The 20,735-nt window shown below is 36.7% G+C and overlaps 2 protein-coding genes across 3 annotated transcripts in view; one reads left to right on the top strand and one right to left on the bottom strand.

Moving 5' to 3' along the window:
• The window catches only part of LOC125225762, a 216,825-nt gene that overhangs the window by 190,979 nt on the left and 5,111 nt on the right, over positions 1-20,735 (bottom strand). The gene's annotated exons all lie outside the window — the stretch shown is intronic.
• On the top strand, positions 13,516-14,972 carry LOC125225763. Its single transcript, XM_048129611.1, has 2 exons — positions 13,516-14,366; positions 14,638-14,972. Exons 1-2 carry the CDS (start codon positions 13,668-13,670, stop codon positions 14,671-14,673), a joined length of 735 nt encoding a protein of 244 aa, XP_047985568.1. The 5' UTR covers positions 13,516-13,667; the 3' UTR covers positions 14,674-14,972.

The following is a 20,735-nucleotide window of genomic DNA, read 5'->3' on the forward strand; positions in this document are numbered from 1 at the left end:
GTGCAATTAGTCACAAAAATAAATTGTTTTTAGTATTCAACACTCCCGTGTCCCAGAACTCGAAGAATCCCAATTCATCCAATGTTCTTATACTGCTGCGAGTGAAAGGGGCACTAATGATGATATTTATGACTTGATCGATGCACAGAATGAGCCACTGAGTAAGTACTTACCTATACTAAACCTTCATAAACCTAAATACTGAAACTCTGCCCGGTGGTTCGGTGTTAGGGCTTGCAATTATCCGTCCAATTCGAAATCCGGATGATTCGACTCGATATTTGAAAAACCGGATATTCGGATAAAATGGATATTTCGAATATTTTTTATTTTATTTAATAAATCTCATAATTAGTAACATAATTATGTACTACGATACGAAAAACACGTCGTAGGAAATTGTTATTTTATAATCAGGCTTGAGCTGTTGTTCGTAACCTTAATGTTAGGTTAGGTTACTTAGTTATTTCATTCTTGCCTTTTTTAGGGTTCCGTAGTTAACTAGGAACCCTTATAGCTTCGCCATGTCTGTCTGTCCGTCCGTCCGTCCGTCCGTCCGTCCGTCCGTCCGTCCGTCCGTCCGTCCGTCCGTCCGCGGATAATCTCAGTAACCGTAAGCACTAGAAAGCTGAAATTTGGTAGCAATATGTATATCAATCACGTCAACAAAGTGCAAAAATAAAAAATGGAAAAAAATGTTTTATTAGGGTACCACCCCTACATGTAAAGTGGGGGCAGATTTTTTTTTTCATTCCAACCCCAACGTGTGATACATCGTTGGATAAGTATTTAAAAATGAATAAGGGTTTACTTAGATCGTTTTTTGATAATATTAATATTTTCGGAAATAATCGCTCTTAAAGGAAAAAAAAGTGCGTCCCCCCCCCCCCCCCCCCCCTCTAACTTTTGAACCATATATTTAAAAAATATGAAAAAAATCACAAAAGTAGAACTTTATAAAGACTTTCTAGGAAAATTGTTTTGAACTTGATAGGTTCAGTAGTTTTTGAGAAAAATACGGAAAACTACGGAACCCTACACTGAGCGTGGCCCGACACGCTCTTGGCCGGTTTTTATGAAATGACTTCAGTTGCCCATAAGATATATGATTTTATTTTTATGTAATTTTGACTAATATTTGATATTAATGAATTTTAATGCTAGAGACATAATCTGATTGCCATATGAGGCAAAACGTCATGTTGTGATCGTTTAGATCGAATATTACCTAAAAAAGGTATTACCTACCTACTCCTTGTTTAAATATCAGATTGCATTTACGAGGTTTTCATTGCCGATTTATTCAAATGCAAAAAGAACTATGACATATTACAAACACCATTTAGCTTTGTTAAATAACAAGGCTGAATGATCTTTCTCTCTAATAATTTTCACCTCTTATCTTTGATGACTTCGTGACTCCATTCCAGTTACACTTGGGACTCTCGGGTAGACGTTCTTAGCCAGAGGGCCTTACGTTACGTATACAGCGAAAAAGTTTTGGTGTTGCAACACTTGCAACCTATTTTGAAAGGATAAAATGTAAAAGCGTATCTGCTTAACTACTTCATCTTGTTCTGCAGTTCAATACTAAACAGGTCTTCCGCCGCGGGATACATAGAAGACTTCTTTTTGTCAGAAAATTTGAACAGTTTTAGTTCTGTTTGCAATTTATTTATTTATTTATAATGTATTCGGATGCTAACAATAATGAAAGTGCAGCGTTTGATACGGTACTCAGTGTCACTTGATTGATTGAGTTAAATTGATATACATTTACATGAGATTATCCACAAATATTCATGAAAAAAACCCTGCCTGCTAAGCCGCGGTCCCGGCGGATTCGAATCCCGGTAAGGGCATTTATTTGTGTGATGAGCATAGATATTTGTTCCTGAGTCTTGGATGTTTTCTGTGTATATAAGTATGTATTTATCTATATAAGTATGTATTCGTATCGTCGCCTAGCACCCATAGTACAAGCTTTGCTTAGTTTGGGGCTAGGTTGATCTATGTAAGATGTCCCCCAATATTTTTGTTTATTATTTATTTACTTATAGTCATACTTGTTATGGAGAATTTTTGGCCAAAAGCTGCACTTTTGGATGGAAGCAAGCCGCTTTGCATGGTGATAGTAGACATTATAGTAAACGATTTTTTCCGAGGATATCGAAATTTCATCTCTTAGGAAGCCGAGCGTAGCGAGGTGTTTTATGAAAATGAAAAAAATTCTATCTTTTTATTGTATCGTCTGATTTTGACAAAACGTATCTCAAATGAAAGGTATTAATTTTTGTAATTTAAAAAAAATACAAAGAAAAAAATTTAAAAGAAAAGTAAGAAAAAAATAAAAAAAGTAAATTTCCGTCTCGCACTGAATAACTTCAAAGAATGACAGACAAAATGTACAATGTCGATATACAAGTTTTTTTTAATCGAAGACAGATAAATTTTTAGTTGAAAACTGAAGACCGCATCGAAATCAGATCAGCATTTTTTAAGATACAAGTTGCCAAAGTTGGGAAAGATCGCTTTATATGGCCACTTTGAAATTCCTTTGCCAGAAAGTCAGAAATAACATGTTTTTCTGACACAGAAAAATACATAGTAACAGTACACATCAAACTAAAATTAAAAATTACGAGGATATTATAATTTCATCCCTTAGAACGACGAGCGTAGCGAGGTCGGTTCGAAAACCGAAAAAAAAATCTCATTTTTTTGTACGTCGTCCGATTTTGACAAAACATGTTTCATTTGAAAGGTATTACTTTATGTAACTTAAAAAAATATTGAAAAAAATTGGAAAAAAATGTAAGATTTAAAAAAAAAACCTTAATTTTCGTATCACACTGAATAACCGCAAAAAACGGTAGACACGGTGTATAATTTCGATATATGATTTTTTTAAATTAAAGACAAATAAATGCATGATTATAAACTAAAAACCGAATCGAAATCGAATCAGTAGTTTTTAAGATGCAAGTTGTCAAAGTTGGCTTAGTTTGTTTATATGGTCGCTTATAATAGTTATAATATAAATTCCTTAGCCAGAAAGTCAGAAATATTATATTTTTCTTACAGTTAAAAGTATGCATAGGTAATAGACATCATTATAAACATTTTTTTACAAGGATATAAAAATTTCATCCCTTAGAAACCCTTACAAAGACGATCCAATAAAAAAAACTGCCTTTTTTTTGTTTTTCGTAACAGACATCGCTACGCTCGGCTTTCCAAGGGATGATTTTTTATATCCTCGTAAAAAATTGTTTATTATGATGTCTATTACCTATGCATACTTTTAACTGTGAGAAAAATATAATGTTTCTGACTTTCTGGCTAAGGAATTTATAAGCGACCATATAAACAAACTAAGCCAACTTTGACAAATTGCATCTTAAAAACTACTGATTCGATTTCGATTCGGTTTTTAGTTTATAATCATACATTTATTTGTCTTTAATTTAAAAAAATCATATATCGAAATTATACACCGTGTCTACCGTTTTTTGCGGTTATTCAGTGTGATACGAAAATTAAGGTTTTTTTTTTTAAATCTTACATTTTTTTTCCAATTTTTTTCAATATTTTTTTTAAGTTACATAAAGTAATACCTTGCAAACATGTTTTGTCAAAATCGGACGACGTACAAAAAAATGAGATTTTTTTTTCGGTTTTCGTAACCGACTCGCTACGCTCGTCGTTCTAAGGGATGAAATTATAATATCCTCGGAATTTTTAATTTTATTTTGATGTGTACTGTTACTATGTATTTTTCTGTGTCCGAAAAACATATTATTTCTGACTTTCTGGCAAAGGAATTTCAAAGTGGCCATATAAAGCGATCTTTCCCAACTTTGGCAACTTGTATCTTAAAAAATGCTGATCTGATTTCGATGCGGTCTTCAGTTTTCAACTAAAAATTTAACTGTCTTCGATTAAAAAAAAACTTGTATATCGACATTGTACATTTTGTCTGTCATTCTTTGAAGTTATTCAGTGCGAGACGGAAATTTACTTTTTTTATTTTTTTCTTACTTTTATTTTAAATTTTTTTTCTTTGTATTTTTTTTTAATTACACAAATTAATACCTTTCATTTGAGATACGTTTTGTCAAAATCGGACGATACAATAAAAAGATAGAATTTTTTTCATTTTCATAAAACACCTCGCTACGCTCGGCTTCTTAAGGGATGAAATTTCGATATCCTCGGAAAAAATCGTTTACTATGATGTCTACTATCACCATGCAAAGCGACTTGCTTCCATCCAAAAGTGCAGCTTTCTTTTCATAACTAGTATGACTATTATTAAATAAGGTAGTAGTGCCACTCAAGGAGTAATTTTTGATATAAATCACTTTAATATCGTAAATGTGTTAATTTTACTTTAAAATTTGTTTTCCAAATGAGCTTCTTAAAAATTGCAATGGTATTTCTGTCATTCACAATATTCGAATTATTCGTTTTATCCGGATTTTAACGTGCAAATTATCCGAATTTCAAAATCAGCGGATATATCCGGATTACAATACAAGCCCTATTCGGTGTCACTCCTAAAGTAGGTACTTACAGGCGACCGTACCGACATATGTCAATTAGGGACGCAGTTATTTGTAAAAAAATGAGAAAGCCTTATACGGTCAACCGGGGTGGCTTTAAAACGCAGGGGTGACTTTGAAAATTTAGTTTTAAAGTCATACTGTAAGTAAATTCGCGATTTTCTATGGTAGATTTACAAGAATATTTATTGATCTATTATCTATCTACTAATTACATGAACAGTTTCAGTAAATAATGAATGATGTTAATTTTAAAGCCGTTCAAAAACCATCAAAGTAACCCCAAATTTTCCTAAAGCCACCCCGGTTGACGTAGCTCTCCCGCTCTTACAATCCCGTACTTGTTGGACCTTGGTCGGTTTGGTCGTCTGTAGACAGTGTAGACACTAATACACTCGCCAACTACAGTTGTGTATTCCATGTAGATACACCAAGGGCCCAATTCTCAAAAGCTTGTAACTTATTGTAATAATTTTCTAGAAATGTAAGTACATTATGCAAAATAAATAAGATATTTTTATTGCAGATAAAAGCTTTGACATAGATGATGAAGATCTAGCCTTCAAAAAAATATATATAGAGAAAAAACTACCCCATATCCAAGCGATTCTGATGACCTTGAGTTGGATGTAAGTGCTTATAGTGTGAGAAAGCTGTATAAAATATAATCTGCACTAATTTGTATAAATATGTGTGTTACTTAATCTGTGTGAATTTGTAATAGTGATATGTTTTTAAATGTTTTTAAGGACCAAGATGCAGTCCTTGAGAGAGCACAACCCATGCAATCCATTTATAGTGAACCGGAACCGGACGCGATGTGCCCTTGTTCATGCAAGCGTAATATAGTTGCAGTCGTTATAAGAAAAAAGTTAGAACAAGTTTCCGAAGAGAATTTACGGGCTTGTTTAGAAGATCTCGAAAATAAAATAGAAAAATATTATTAAATGTGTATCAAGATTATGTGTACTCTATCATAATTATAGCTTCAGTGTAAAAGTCAATCATATTTTGGTACATTCGTTAGTGAAATATCGTTATAAAATAAGGGTTATTCCACTAGTCAGAGTTACCACTAAGTTGTTACCAGTGGTAACTACAATGTTATTTTCCCATAGGCAATTACTGGAAAGATTATATCATAAGATTCATAAGTTTTGTTTTATTTTATACACATGTAAAGCATGACCAGAAATATATGACTACGCGCCATGTAGCGGAATTCCATTAAAACTATTTTCTTCATAGTCATCATACTATACTGAACTGTCACTCCATACATCAGAATAACAGCGCACTCCTGCCTGACAATAGTTATTTATATTTCTGGTCAGGCTTTAGTTTCTTAACCATACTTACCATATCCAACGCGATCAATGTTATTTTCACCAAATCTAATGGCAACAGCTGAGACTGTTTCCTCACCTTTATTTGATTGGCCTCAATGGCCACTGCGTAATAGTCGTTAGAGGTGCACATTGACTTGCCTAATATCAAGGACGATAGATACCGGGACTGACAAAGCCCATACAAAAGTTTACCTCTGAAATGTCCCATACATTTCCGAGCGATTATTTCCGAAAAAATTAACAATATCAAAAAATGTTAGTAGTAAACCCCTATTCATTTTTTAATACCTATCCAACAATAGGTATATCACACGTCAGGGTTGAAATGAAAAAAAAATCTCTCCCCACTTTACGTGTAGGGGGCGGGCACCCTAATAATGTTCTCATGCAATGATTAGTTGGTTTCGACTTAGCTTAATATATTTTTTGTTCTTATTTATGGTGTCTGTATTTAGCTCTGCCGTGAAAAATATTTAAAGAAATAAGGAGGCCGTTTCATCATCGCCACCAGTACAAAACAAGGTCCCACGTAAGAAGAAAATAAACATCGACGACTTCGATACAGGCACAAGCTTCATGAATTTTAGGCTGTGTGGAAGTAGCAAGTCTTCAAACCTAGCTTATTAAATTGTCATTCTCTAAAACCATGCTTTAATTTTCTACAAATATTAACGCGAAACGAAACCCAGTACTCGCTGTCCCGATTCACAGTTCACAGTTCACAGTTATTTATTCATTAACAATATTACATTGTGTTTGAATCTTAAATCTAGGCACACAAGATCAAAACATACATACATGACGTGATTATACATGACGTCGGCACATTATTGCCATATGAAAACGATTTGTAGCGACACTCTTCCAGGGTCAAATAAAAACTTGTCAGGCTTTAGTTACTAAAAAAAATCCGGATTTAATCCGGAGTTCGGATTTTGCCCTAAAAATAATCCGAAAATCCGGATTTTATATTATTGCAATCCCTAGGTATAACCCAATCCTTTCAGAAAATATTTACTTTACCACAAAATTATTTTAAACTTTCTTTTTGACATCGAAAAGGCTTTAGTTTTTTACATACCGAATAACTTTATTTCGGTATCATGATTCCTTTTAAGATAATTACATTATGTATAAGGTAAGGAATAATATTTAGAATACCTAAAATATGACAAATTTGCATTCTATTCAAATCAGTACGAGTATACTTCACGGAGTCCAAAACTATACGCAAATCAGAAGTCCAAAACTAGAAAAAAATAGATAGAGACTATAGAGAGCGATTGCGGGCGCCGGTCGGCTCGAGCGCGAGTACTTGCGCCGCCGGCGTACGCGTCTGTGTGCGTGCGCCACGCGCACACACAACTTTACTATACAGGGCCTCTCTGTGGGTTCCGCCCCCGTCAACGCGACGGCGATAAAGACCTAAAAATCTGAATTCGTGCTTGCCTCCTGTATCGTCTTAATCCTTTAATGATTCCGTTAACGTGAAACTTTAAGTAGACAGGTTTTATGAAGACAATTGGCCGGTGAGCCCTACAATTTTAAAATTTGCCGCCCTTTATACATGGTGTATATTCTATGCTGTTTCTTCCTATCCTAATAGTTTCAATATCAAGCATACACTATCACTGCACGTTCGCTGTTTATACGCCGAAAGTTGCAACTCAAGTAAATGAAGTAAACAAAACAAACAACCTACCTTCACCTTTATTGCCGGCCGCCGCCGGCCGGCTAACCGAAACAGAAATATACATGAACTTCGTGTGAAAGAAATAATATTGGTTTTAGGAACGCTAAAATTCGTCTTTCCTGTACAAAATGTACTCAGGAGTCCTTTTTTAAATTACATCGAGTCACTCCAAGTTAACTCTGCAGCGATATCAATAGCACATATTGTGGACGTGTTATTTTAATCGTCAAATTTCTATAAAAGAGGCTAGCTTGCTGTAGGGAAGTGGTAGAAATTTATTCGGATAGTTCTCTAAGTTCCATATTGGTGGGAATCTGTAATTGGCTTTTTGTAACTATATTAAGTTAAACTTGTTGAATTCAAGAACCACCAGTGGCCCGTTTCTCGAATGTATTACAAGTGTGTTTCTATGACAACAGATACGATTTGACAGTTCGCGCACTTGTAATACAAGGCTTGTACCTTTCGAAAAACGGGCCCCAGGGCCCCATTTCTCAAAACTGAAAGTTACAGGGAAAGTTAAGGAAAACATCGTGAGGAAACCGGACTCATTCCAATAAGGTCTAGGTAACCCTTCGGGTTAGAAGGTCAGATGGCAGTCGCTTTCGTAAAAGCTAGTGCCTTCGCCAAATCTTGGGATTAGTTGTCAAAGCGGACCCCAGGCTCTTATTAGCCGTGGCATTGTCGGGATAACGCAAGGAGGATGATGACTCTGGATAATGATATCCACCCAAGCCAAGCCGCAGGCAGAGGCTAGTACCCCATAAATCTTAAAGCTAAAGTTCTAAATAAGTACTTTGATAAAGTATGCAAAGTGTATAAACGTAAATCGGTGATCGCGGTCGGAAATGCAACACTCTAGGGGTGACACTTGAATTCTAAAAGAAATACTGATTGATTTCTCAGTTTTTCCTTCTAGTTTAAAAAAGTTGTTCTTGACGAAAAAGCGCCCCACGCTTTTACAATCAAATATTATAATTAAAAGCACATAGTTTTTAAACTTCAGCTCACAAATAGAGACAACTTGAACGATCCATAATTTATTTTTGGCTTTTATGTGCATTTATAAAAGCGTGTTTTATAGTGTTTTTTAAACTATTAATTTATTTTATACTTTTTAGTCATTAATAATGAAATACTTTTAACATTTATACATAAATTTATTTCAAGTAGGCGGATTTTACATGCCATTTGTGGCTTAACGTGTACTTATTGCTAATTGCTACTTAATAATAACTAGCGGCTACCTTCTTATTACGGTATTATCATAAAAATGTTTATACCTAGTAAGTTATCCGTAAAAGATAGACAATATAGACATGTGCCATGGCGGACTTTTTGAAGACATTAGAGAGACATACTTTCGCCATACATTGTTTTGAAGCTCTCAGCTAGTGGGATTTTGTTTGACTCGATTAGAAAATATTGTCACATTTCAACTAATTCAAACAAAATTTAAGTATTTCTTTTTTGCCGAACCCCCCTTTATTTGCTCTTAAGGGTCACAGGAAAACCATTACCCAACTTATTTTAAATACAACGTTGATCTTTCTTTTATGCGGGGGGCTTCGCCCCCCAAGCCCCCCTTTGTTTGCTCTTAAAGGTCACAAGAAAACGCTTACCCAACTTATTTTAAATACAACGTTTATCTTTCTTTTATGCGGAAGCCCCCCGAGCACCCCTTTGTTTGCTCTTAAAGGTCACAAGAAAACGCTAACCCAACTTATTCTAAATACTACGTTGATCTTTCTTTCATGCGGGGGGCTTCGCCCCCCGAGCCCCCCTTTTCTTTACTCTTAAGGATCACAAGAAAACCTTAACCCGACTTATTTTAAATACAACGTTGATCTATCTTTTATGCGGGGGGCTTCGCCCCCGAGCCCCCCTTTGTTTGCTCTGAAAGGTCACAAGAAAACGCTAACCCAACTTATTTTAAATACTACGTTAATCTTTCTTTTATGCGGGGGCTTCGCCCCCGAGCCCCCCTTTGTTTGCTCTTAAAGGTCACAAGAAAACGCTAACCCAACTTATCTTAAATACTACGTTGATCTTTCTTTCATGCGGGGGGCTTCGCCCCCCGAGCCCCCTTTGTTTGCTCTGAAAGGTCACAAGAAAACGCTAACCCAACTTATTTTAAATACTACGTTAATTTTTCTTTCATTCGAGGGGCTTCGCCCCCCGAGGCCCCCTTTTCTTTACTCTTAAGGATCACAAGAAAACTTAACCCAACTTATTTTAAATACAACGTTGATCTTTCTTTTATGCGGGGGGCCTCGCCCCCCGAGCCCCCTTTGTTTGCTCTGAAAGGTCACAAGAAAACGCTATCCCAACTTATTTTAAATACTACGTTAATCTTTATTTTATGCGGGGGCTTCGCCCCCGAGCCCCCCTTTCTTTGCTCTTAAAGGTCACAAGAAAACGCTAACCCAACTTATCTTAAATACTACGTTGATCTTTCTTTCATGCGGGGGCTTCGCCCCCGAGCCCCCCTTTGTTTGCTCTGAAAGGTCACAAGAAAACGCTAACCCAACTTATCTTAAATACTACGTTGATCTTTCTTTCATGCGGTGGGCTTCGCCCCCCGAACCCCCCTTTGTTTGCTCTGAAAGGTCACAAGAAAACGCTATCCCAACTTATTTTAAATACTAGGTTAATCTTTCTTTTATGCGGGGGCTTCGCCCCCGAGCCCCCTTTGTTTGCTCTTAAAGGTCACAAGAAAACGCTAACCCAACTTATCTTAAATACTACGTTGATCTTTCTTTCATGCGGGGGGCTTCGCCCCCCGAGCCCCCTTTGTTCGCTCTGAAAGGTCACAAGAAAACGCAATCCCAACTTATTTTAAATACTACGTTAATTTTTCTTTTATGCGGGGGGCTTCGCCCCTCGAGCCCCCCTTTGTTTGCTCTTAAAGACCACAAGAAAACGCTAACCCAACTTATCTTAAATACTACGTTGATCATTCTTTCATGCGGGGGCTTCGCCCCCCGAGCCCCCCTTTGTTTGCTCTGAAAGGTCACAAGAAAACGCTAACCCAACTTTTTTTAAATACTACGTTGATCTTTCTTTCATGCTTCCCCCCTCGAGCCCCCCCTCCCCCTCTTTTTCTGTTCTTATCTTCCGGCACCATCATCAGGCCTTGAAACCTAATCGTAGTCATAGTTCATTACAAGACTTTTCTAAGAAGCCCAAAAACAGCTATGATACGATGTTCCATCATGTAGTTCCAGTTCATATCTTCCGGCTCTATCATCAGACCTTGAAACCTAATCGTAGTCAAAGTTCATTACAAGACTTTTCTATGAAGCCCAAAAACAGCTATGATACAATGTTCCATCATGTAGTTCCAGTTCATATCTTCCGGCTCCATCATCAGACCTTGAAACCTAATCGTAGTCAAAGTTCATTACAAGACTTTTCTAAGAAGCCCAAAAACAGCTATGACACGATGTTCCATCATGTAGTTCCAGCTCATATCTTCCGGCTCCATCATCAGACCTTGAAACCTAATTGTAGTCAAAGTTCATTACAAGACTTTCCTAAGAAGCCCAAAAACAGCTATGATACGATGTTCCATCATGTAGTTCCAGTTCATATCTTCCGGCTCCATCATCAGACCTTGAAACCTAATCGTAGTCAAAGTTCATTACAAGACTTTTCTATGAAACCCAAAAACAGCTATGATACGATGTTCCATCATGTAGTTCCAGTTCATATCTTTCGGCTTCATCATCAGACCTTGAAACCTAATTGTAGTCAAAGTTCATTACAAGACTTTTCTAAGAAACCCAAAAACGGCTATGATACGATGTTCCATCATGTAGTTCCAGTTCATATCTTCCGACTCCATCATCAGATCAGCTCAACAGTACCATATTATTGTATTGTCATCGGAACTACATATAGCTGCCAATTTTCATTACGCTACGATCCTTGGAAGATGGTTAAATTAGCCTCCGCAGATTCCATTACATAGTTAGTTACATACACGACGACCTAATAAAAGCGTGTTAAAAAGGGAACAAAGTTACCAGTGGCGGAGCGTCGATACAACTCGATTCCCAACGGGTTCCCTAAAATTCTCTAGTATCTGTAGAAGTCCATACAAAACAGAATGCCAAAGACCCCTCCGGCTTTACCAACGAAAATTTTCACGCCCCGCCACTGAAAGTTACAGATTGGAAAATTTCGCTGTCGTATTAATTATGAACCGTAATCTTTGCGGTTTGTCTTTACACATTTTTTTTGTAAAGCATGTTCAAACCGGGTTTTTTGAGCTTTCAGGGACCTCGGTTAGTGAACTAACGCGAAACGCGAAACGAAAAGGAAAAGTGTATCGAGATGACGACGACAATCTCAGGATCAAAATTATGTTATGACAAACATTTAATATTTCTTTGTTCCGTCATTTTGAAATCTTTCGCTAGAAATTGACAGAATTGAACTATTGGTTAGCCAGTGTGACGGTTTAAGAATTTCACCAAACCCTTTCTTCCCGTGGGTGTCGTAGAAGTCGACTATAGGATACGGGTTAAATTGCGGCGTGGGCGGTGTGCGAGAGGCTGGCAACCTGTCACTGCAATGTCACATTTTTTCGTTGGTTGCTCATTAGCCAAGCCCTTATAAGCCAAAAGTGGCACTGAAACTTGAATAGTTAGTACTTACTACCCCTTTATGGGATACAGGCGTGATTGTATGTATGAACAGTGGTTTATAAGACATTATGGTCAATTTATCACAACCTCATAGGTCCATGGTAATACAGCCCTAGCCTAGGGCCTGCAGCTGCGATACTAGTTTTAGCTGGGGAGTTTATTGAAAAACCTTAAATTTTTTGACCAAAGCATGAAACTTAGCACAGTTGAGAATTCGTTTTTAGTACTATAATTATCATTTAATGGTAAATAAAATGACAAAAAATTAAAAAATTTGAAATTTTCATCCATGATTTACAAATTCAAGTCATCATAAATGACAAACTGTTTGCTTTTTCTATAAATAAAAAATATGACATGAAATCCTATTTAATATAGATTATAAAAAATATAACTTTTATCCACCTTTACTAACGTTAAGTTCCACAAAAAAATTACTTTAAGACGCGCGGCGTCGGTACGCCGCGAGCGTAATTTTAAAATGCCTTTATTTTAGAAACTCTATTAGACCCCGTTTAGCTATTAGGTCATGTTTGATATCGTTTTCGAGTAAATTAATAACGTAAAATTCATTTTTGGTACTAAAATTATAATTTAATGGTAAGTAAAATAAAAAAAAATAAAAAATTTGAAATTTTCATCCATGATTTACAAATTCAAGTCATCATAAATGACAAACTGTTTGTTTGCTTTTTCTATAAATAAAAAATATAATATGAAAGCCTATTTAATATAGATTATAAAAAATATAACTTTTATCCACCTTCACAAACGTTAAGTTCCACAAAAAAAATACTTTAAGACGCGCGGCGTCGGGACGCCGCGAGCGTAATTTTAAAATACCTCTACTTTAAAAACTCTATTAGACCCGGCTATAAAACGGGGGAGTGGCGCCACTGTGCCCTTGTTTACATTGCGCTCTGTGTTTTTAAGTGATTAAAAATGTTTACCAAGAGAAAAAAGTGTTAATAAAGCAAAAGTGTGAACAATAAAGTGACTATAAATCGTATGAATAATAAGACATCACTAAACTATTGACAATAAAAGGTGAAAACTACAAAAATCCGTCCGGAACTAACGATCACCTACGTACCCACCCTACATAAAAAGTGATTGACTATATGTGCAAAAGTGACAATTAAGAAGAAAAATTTAAATAATATTGGTTCGTGACAGTTATCAAAGTGATTTAAATAAGTGAAATCCAATAAATGACTTAAAACTGCATTTATCATATAAATCTAACGACATTATTGATAACAGCGCCATCTAGCGATTAGTGTAGGAACAATTACAAGAACCACCAAAGTAAAGTATAAGGAACTTTCTACCTGTTCGATCGCTGATCAATAACAAATTAGTCTTCAATTATCTCAATAGAGGGCGCAGATATCAAAGTCAAAGCAAAATGAGTGGACTAGAAAAACTGTTAACAGATATGAGAGCTGAGATGCACGAAAAATTTGCAAACATAGAAAATTCCATAGCCAAATCCGAAGAAAAAATTACGGCCAATATCATCAAAATTATGGATGAAAAATACAATAGTTTACGCGGAGAAGTGAACTCTCTGCACACCATAACAGAAGAACAAGAAAAGAGAATAAACGAAATCGAGAAGAAATCAGTACAAAAAAACCTGGTATTTTTCGGCATAAAGGAAGGTGAAAAATCATATCTGGAATTGGAAGAAAAAGTTTGCAAAATTATGAAAGAAAAAATGAAATTAGATATATCTGCGTCACAAATAGAGTCTATTAGAAGAATCGGTATTAAAGGGAACAAAACTAGACCAGTATCCGTTACTTTCACAACCCTAGGCACAAAAATAAAAATTTTAAAGAATAAACAAATGTTAGAAGGGTCGGGCGTATATATTAAACATGAATATCCGGCAAAAATATTAAAAATCAGGGAAGAATTAAAATCGCAACAAAAGATTGAAAAAGAAAAAGGAAATGAGGCTTTTATTCGCTACGACAAGCTTATAATAACAAATAGTAAGAAAAAAACCAGTAACAAAAGAGCACCGTCATCATCTCCGCAGCAATTACGTGACGACAGCACTGAAACAAGGGAGCCAGTCAAGACGACGAAAAAACACAAGGTCAACAATCTCATAACGGAATACATGAAACCTTCTGAAAGTACGAGCGAAGCGTCGGATGGCAGTATGATGGCATGACATAAAGAGGCCCCCTCCCCACAAAAAACAACCAAGCACAATAATATAGAAAACTCTATCCAACCTCCCAATACGGCTGGTCACCGCGGGAGCGTTAGACCATCACCCTCCACTCCAAAAATAAATGAATTGAATAAAAATCACAAAACTGAAAAACTTTACATCGCAACACTGAACGTGAGATCTCTACTAGGAACAGGCCGCCAGGAAGAACTCGAGCACGCTTTAAAAAGTATAAATTGGCACATACTAGGACTCTCAGAAATAAGAATGAAAGGGACGAATTTGCAGGAACATAGAGACTATATGCTACTATATACAGGGCGAAAAAGCGGTAGGAACGGTGTGGGATTTATGATAAAAAACGATATGAAACAATACATCGTTGATTTTAAACCTATATCCGACAGAGTAGCAAGATTAGACCTCGTGATAAGAAACACCCAACTCAGCATTATTCAAGTATACGCCCCTACAAAAAAAGCTCCCGAAGACCATCTAGAGACATTTTATAACGACATTCGCCACGCAATGACAGATACTCGTACTTACGCAAACATGCTCATCATGGGAGATTTTAATGCGAAGATTGGAATGCCCACCCCTGAGGAGAGCGCTGTTTCAGGGCCATGGGGATACGGTACCAGGAACTGTCGCGGTAAAACCCTAGTGGACTTCTGCCTAGAGCATGAATTATACATAATGAACACTCATTTTAAAAAAAATCCAAAACTTCGTTGGACATGGAAGTCGCCTGACGGAAAAACTCATAACGAGATCGACTTCATTATAGCTCGAAAAAATAATATGAAAACTATACAAAATATAGAAGTTATAAATACCACTCACCCGACGGATCATAGATTACTTAGAGCAACATGTTATTTATTGAAATCGGATAAAAAATCTAGAATAGCGTATAAAGGTAAAATGAAGGAATATAATCCACTAGAAAGAGAGTCCTTAAAAAACATATTTCAACTAGAATGCCCCGAATCACTTTCATACGCCGATATCCAGGAAAGTTACACAAAAATTAAAAATATGATTAAAAACTGCACTCTAAAACTACCACCAGAAACTGCTCCAAAGTATATGAACTCTATTATTACAGAAAAAATACAAATACTAATAAATGAGAGAACAACATTAAAAAATCAAAAATCAAAATCGGCACAAGAAAAAAGAAGCTTAAGCAGTTATACTCAAAAATCCGCAATAAACTGAAACAAAATAGACTTCGCCATCGAATGAAAATTATAGAGGAGGAACTTTCAAAAAGAGGATCCGCTAAACGAGGAAGCAGACGCTTAAATGACCATAAACTGTGGATCCCCTCACTTAACGATGACACAGGACAAAAACAGACAAACCGTAATAGCATAATTAAAATAGCAACTACATTTTACAAGACTCTTTACTCTGAAAACAAAGACTCTACTCTTAGAGACACACAAAGAACATCGTCAAATATAGCGCCGCTATTAGAAAGCGAAATATCTAATGCTATAAACGCATTAAAAAATATGAAAAGTCCTGGCGAAGATAACATAACCAACGACATACTAAAGGCAATAGGAGAGCCCTTAACCCCTCACCTGACTGCTCTATTCAACGAAATAATTAAACAAGAAAAAATACCTGAAGAATGGGAAACGTCGACTATTACTTTAATATTTAAAAAAGGAGATCCGTGTCAAGTTAGCAATTACCGGCCTATAAGTCTGCTCCAATCAACTTACAAGCTATTTACCACCGTAATATTAAACCGAATACGGAAAACTCTAGATTTCGAACAACCTGTTGAACAAGCGGGCTTTAGACGCAACTTCTCGACAATTGACCACATTTTTACTCTACAACAAATAATAGAGAAGTATAGCGAATACAACAAGCGACTCTACATAGCTTTCGTGGACTACACGAAAGCTTTTGACACTATCTCGCATGAACAGCTATGGATCGCTCTTGAAGAACAAGGTATCGACATTAAATATATAAACATTCTGTCAGAAATATACAGCAAGGGAAAATCTCTGATTAAACTAGAAAAGAAAGGAGAGTACTTCGAAATTAAACGAGGCGTGAGACAAGGAGATCCGGTCTCACCGAACCTATTTACGGCTCTCCTAGAATCCATATTTCGAAGACTAGACTGGCAAAACTGTGGTATTCCTGTAAATGGCGAACGACTTAATCACCTACGTTTCGCAGACGATATTGTCTTGATGGCAGAGAACCACGACGAGATACTATACATGCTGAAAACTCTACAACTTGAAAGTATAAAATGTGGTTTGGAAATGAACCCGGAAAAGACATGTATTATGAGTAACAGAGACGATAAACCTACAACAATATTATCATCCAAGCATATAGAATATGTCAAGGAATACTTGTACCTGGGACAAAACATAAATGCCAAAGATCGCGATCCAATCCAAGAAGTCGAGAGACGTATTAAAAAAGCCTGGCAGGCGTACTGGTCGTACAAACACATTTTTAAATCTAAATTGGACATAACCTTAAAGAAAAAAGTTATGGATTCCGTAGTGACGCCTACCTTACTATATGGATGCCAAACATGGCCTATAACTAAAGAGCTAGTGCACAAACTCAAAGTGTTTCAAAGATCAGCCGAAAGAAGTATGCTAAATCTCAAGTTAATTGATAGAGTACGCAGCACAGATATCCGACGCCGCACTAAGATAATAGACGCAGCGGAAATGGCTTGCAGATTAAAATGGCGATGGGCTGGACACACGGCTCGCACGAGTGACGGGCGCTGGAGCGAGAAAATTCTGCACTGGTACCCGCGCGGCTTCACACGGCACGCGCACCGCCCGCGGGGGCGCTGGCGAGACGACATCGTCGCCGAGGCGGGCATCACCTGGACGAGAGTGGCCGCCGACAGGGACGAGTGGCACAGGAGGGAGGAGGCCTATGTCCGAAAATGGACAGTCCAGTAGATATAAGAAAATAATTTTATTATATAAATTTAGTAATATTTGAAGATAAAACAATAATCGTAACGCATGTATAAATAAATAACTAATTAATTACATATAAATATATTATAAATAAATACATTAAAATAGAAAAGAAACGCAATGAATGATATAATTCCATTATACAAATACACAGGTTCTATTATCTAATTGTTAATTAATGTAATGTTAGTTAAGGATATTTAAATAATATAAATAATCTTAATCAAATAATTTATAATATGCATGGAATGTAATCGTCATTTAATGTGATCTATTGGAAATAAAAGGCTTAATTATTATTAATTATTATTATTAGACCCGGTTTAGATATTAGGTCATGTTTGATATAGTTTTCGAGTAAATTAATAACAAAGAATTTATTTTTGGTACTACAATTATAATTTAATGGTAAATAAATTAAAAAAAAATTCATCTATAATTTGCAAATTCAAGTCAACAAAAATGTCAACTGTTTGCTTTTTCTTTAAATAAAAATATGATGTAAAAGCCTATGCGTATGTCACCAAACACCCAGACAAGTTTGGTGGAAGCTTCCTTCACGAACTGCTTGGTGTCTGATGACCATGGTCCAAATGTTTCAAATGCAATTGCCGCAAATATGTAGTTGTTTTTTAAAAATGCATATTTGCGCGTTTAAACTGGGCGTTTTGCAGCAGCAGTCCCTGGTTTCTGGGCCGAGCGTTAGACGTTGGACGGAGCCAAGGTATCCACACAGGTCACGCCCCACGCCAAGGGTCGTCCCAGAAACCAAGGCAAAAGCGAGCAACCATCAGGCCGCTTTCCGTCTGCTGCTGACAAGCCGACAGTTTCGAGGGTTGTCGGTATGTTCGCTGTGCCGAGAGCATTGCGGATTAAATCGTTAAGTGCAGCGTGTCACAAAATTCGGCCAGCAATAGACTGGCAGTGGAGTCCGTGGTGTCCTAATGCGTCGGCAGCAAGGGTGTGGCTGGCATGTCTTTAGCCCCAGTCTTAGACAAATGGTCTTAGACACCTCGCGAGTTAAGACTCAGACAAAGTCTGTCAATGTCTTTAGCCCCAGACTTAGACAAAGTCTTAGACAATTTGTATATGATGAAGTAAGGCAGCCTCGGAAGGAGGTATGTTCTCCAAGTGTCGATCTTTTCTAGTAAAGAGGTTCTTCCGGCACTCATTCACTGTTGCGTAAGGACCCTTGATCTGAAACAATATGTGCATTGTCATTTTATTTAAACAGATTCTGCAACTATCAAATTACAACATTTTGGTGGATCACCTTCACTATTACACACTTACCTATCATACAAAATAATTACAAACTTTAGTAGAATCTGATTAGCCTATCTATGATATTGCTCCATCTCGTAATAGTTTGAAGCCTTGGGTGGCCATGTTTCTCCCTTGTTGATCGTTTCAAGCTGCGTTTATCGTACCTAACCGATACTATGTCTAATCTAGAAACGTTTTCTTTTGGCTTTGAAGCTTAGCCAGGCCACTCAAGGTGTCAAACTATTACAAGATGGAGCAATATCAGAGGCAAATCAGATTCTACTAAAGTTTGTAATAATTTTGTATGATACGTAACGTAAGTGGGTAATACTGAAGGTTACGTGATCCACCAAAAAGTTGTAATTTGATAGTTGTAGACTCTAAAATGATAATGCATATATTGTTTCAGACCAAGTCGTTGCGCAACGGTGAATGAGTGGTCGAAGTACCTACCTCTTTAGGTACCAGAAAAGATCGACAATTGGAGAACATACCTCCTTCAGAGGCTGCCTTGCATCAGCATATACTGCGCACAGTGTACCAGGGGCCCATTTCTCGAAGCTACAAGTTACAATGTTCAACTGGTTGTCAATGTCTAATATGACAAGTTGGAAAAAGACTTCCGCTTGTAACTTGTAACTTTCAGTTTTGAGAAATGGGACTCAGGGCGTTCTTGTTTGGAGTCAGACGTTGGTGCCACACCAAAATTTGCCAAGTCCGTCTTCTTGGGGATGGAAGGAAGAAGGAGACGAATGGGTACCACACTGGTCAGACAACATTGAAGTGGCCAGTATATGCTTAGAAGTTACAAGATGTAAATGTAAATCAGGTTGCAAAAACCGATACAACTGCATAAAGAGGGTAGAGCCTTCTTTATGCAGTTCCATATGTACCCAGCTATGTTTCTGTGAAGGGAATGTATAGTATGAGTAGTATGAGTATGAGTAATCTGTCAATTAGGACACCACAGACTAAACTATAAGTGCTAACTTTTCAGTGTTGGATACTCTATGGCAGTTCCGACTCAATTATAATAAGCTCATTATAATTCGTGTGGTCCGACCCGAGTGTTGCCGTTGTCGACACCGGAGTCAATAATAATGAATCTTTTTCTATTTATGCATTAACACACCTCTGACACTGGCGATCAAATATATGAAAGAGGCGCGTTCCCCGCACACAGTCTAAGCTCGCGTAGGTGAACGCGTACTATCCTTTGTGAATAGGCTTTAATATCATATTTTTATATTTATAGAAAAAGCAAACCGTTTGACATTTATGGTGACTTGAATTTGCAACTCACAGATTTTTTTTATTTTTTATTTCATTTAACATTAAATGGTCATTTTAGTACCAAAACTAAATTCTACGTTATTAATTTACTCGAAAACGATACTAAACATGATCTAATAGCTAACGGGTTCTAATAGAGTTTTTTAAAATAAAGGCATTTTAAAATTACGCTCGCGGCGTCCCAACGCCGCGCGGCTTAAAGTTTTTTTTATGAAACTTAACGTTAGTAAAGGTGGGTAAAAGTTATATTATTCATAATCTATATTAAATAGGCTTTCATATCATATTTTTTATTTGTAGAAAAAGCAAACAGTTTGACATTTATGATGACTTGAATTTGTAAATCATAGATGAAAATTTCAAACTTTTAATTTTTTTTCATTTTATTTACCATTAAATTATAATTTTAGTACCAAAAATGAATTCTACGTTATTGATTTACTCGAAAACGATACCAAACATGACCTATGAACTAAACGGGCTATGTTAGAATTTTTCAAAGCAAGCCGGGTGTAGCGGTACTTTGACCCCCCCTCCCGAGCCCCAGGGGGGAGGCTCCCGAAGGCTCCCGATCTTAATCGGCTTATTTTGATATAAGGAACAACTGTGCCAAGTTTCATGCTTTGGTCAAGAAAAAAAAGGTTTGGCCTCTTTTTGTCGATAAACGTCCCCACTATTTATCTGGGAACGGGTACCGAGGGCCGGCCGCGGTCCTTGAACTCTCCGGCACTGGCCATTACAA

This window comes from Leguminivora glycinivorella, chromosome 4, assembly GCF_023078275.1.
Source record: "Leguminivora glycinivorella isolate SPB_JAAS2020 chromosome 4, LegGlyc_1.1, whole genome shotgun sequence".
In the NCBI taxonomy this organism is placed as follows: Eukaryota; Metazoa; Arthropoda; class Insecta; order Lepidoptera; family Tortricidae; genus Leguminivora; species Leguminivora glycinivorella.

Coding starts and splice junctions, on each gene's coding strand:
- LOC125225763 (XM_048129611.1), top strand. CDS start 13,668: ATGAGTGGACTAGAAAAACTGTTAACAGATATGAGAGCTGAGATGCAC. Junction 14,367..14,637: donor AGACGACGAAAAAACACAAG/GTCAACAATCTC, acceptor GATCTCTACTAG/GAACAGGCCGCCAGGAAGAA.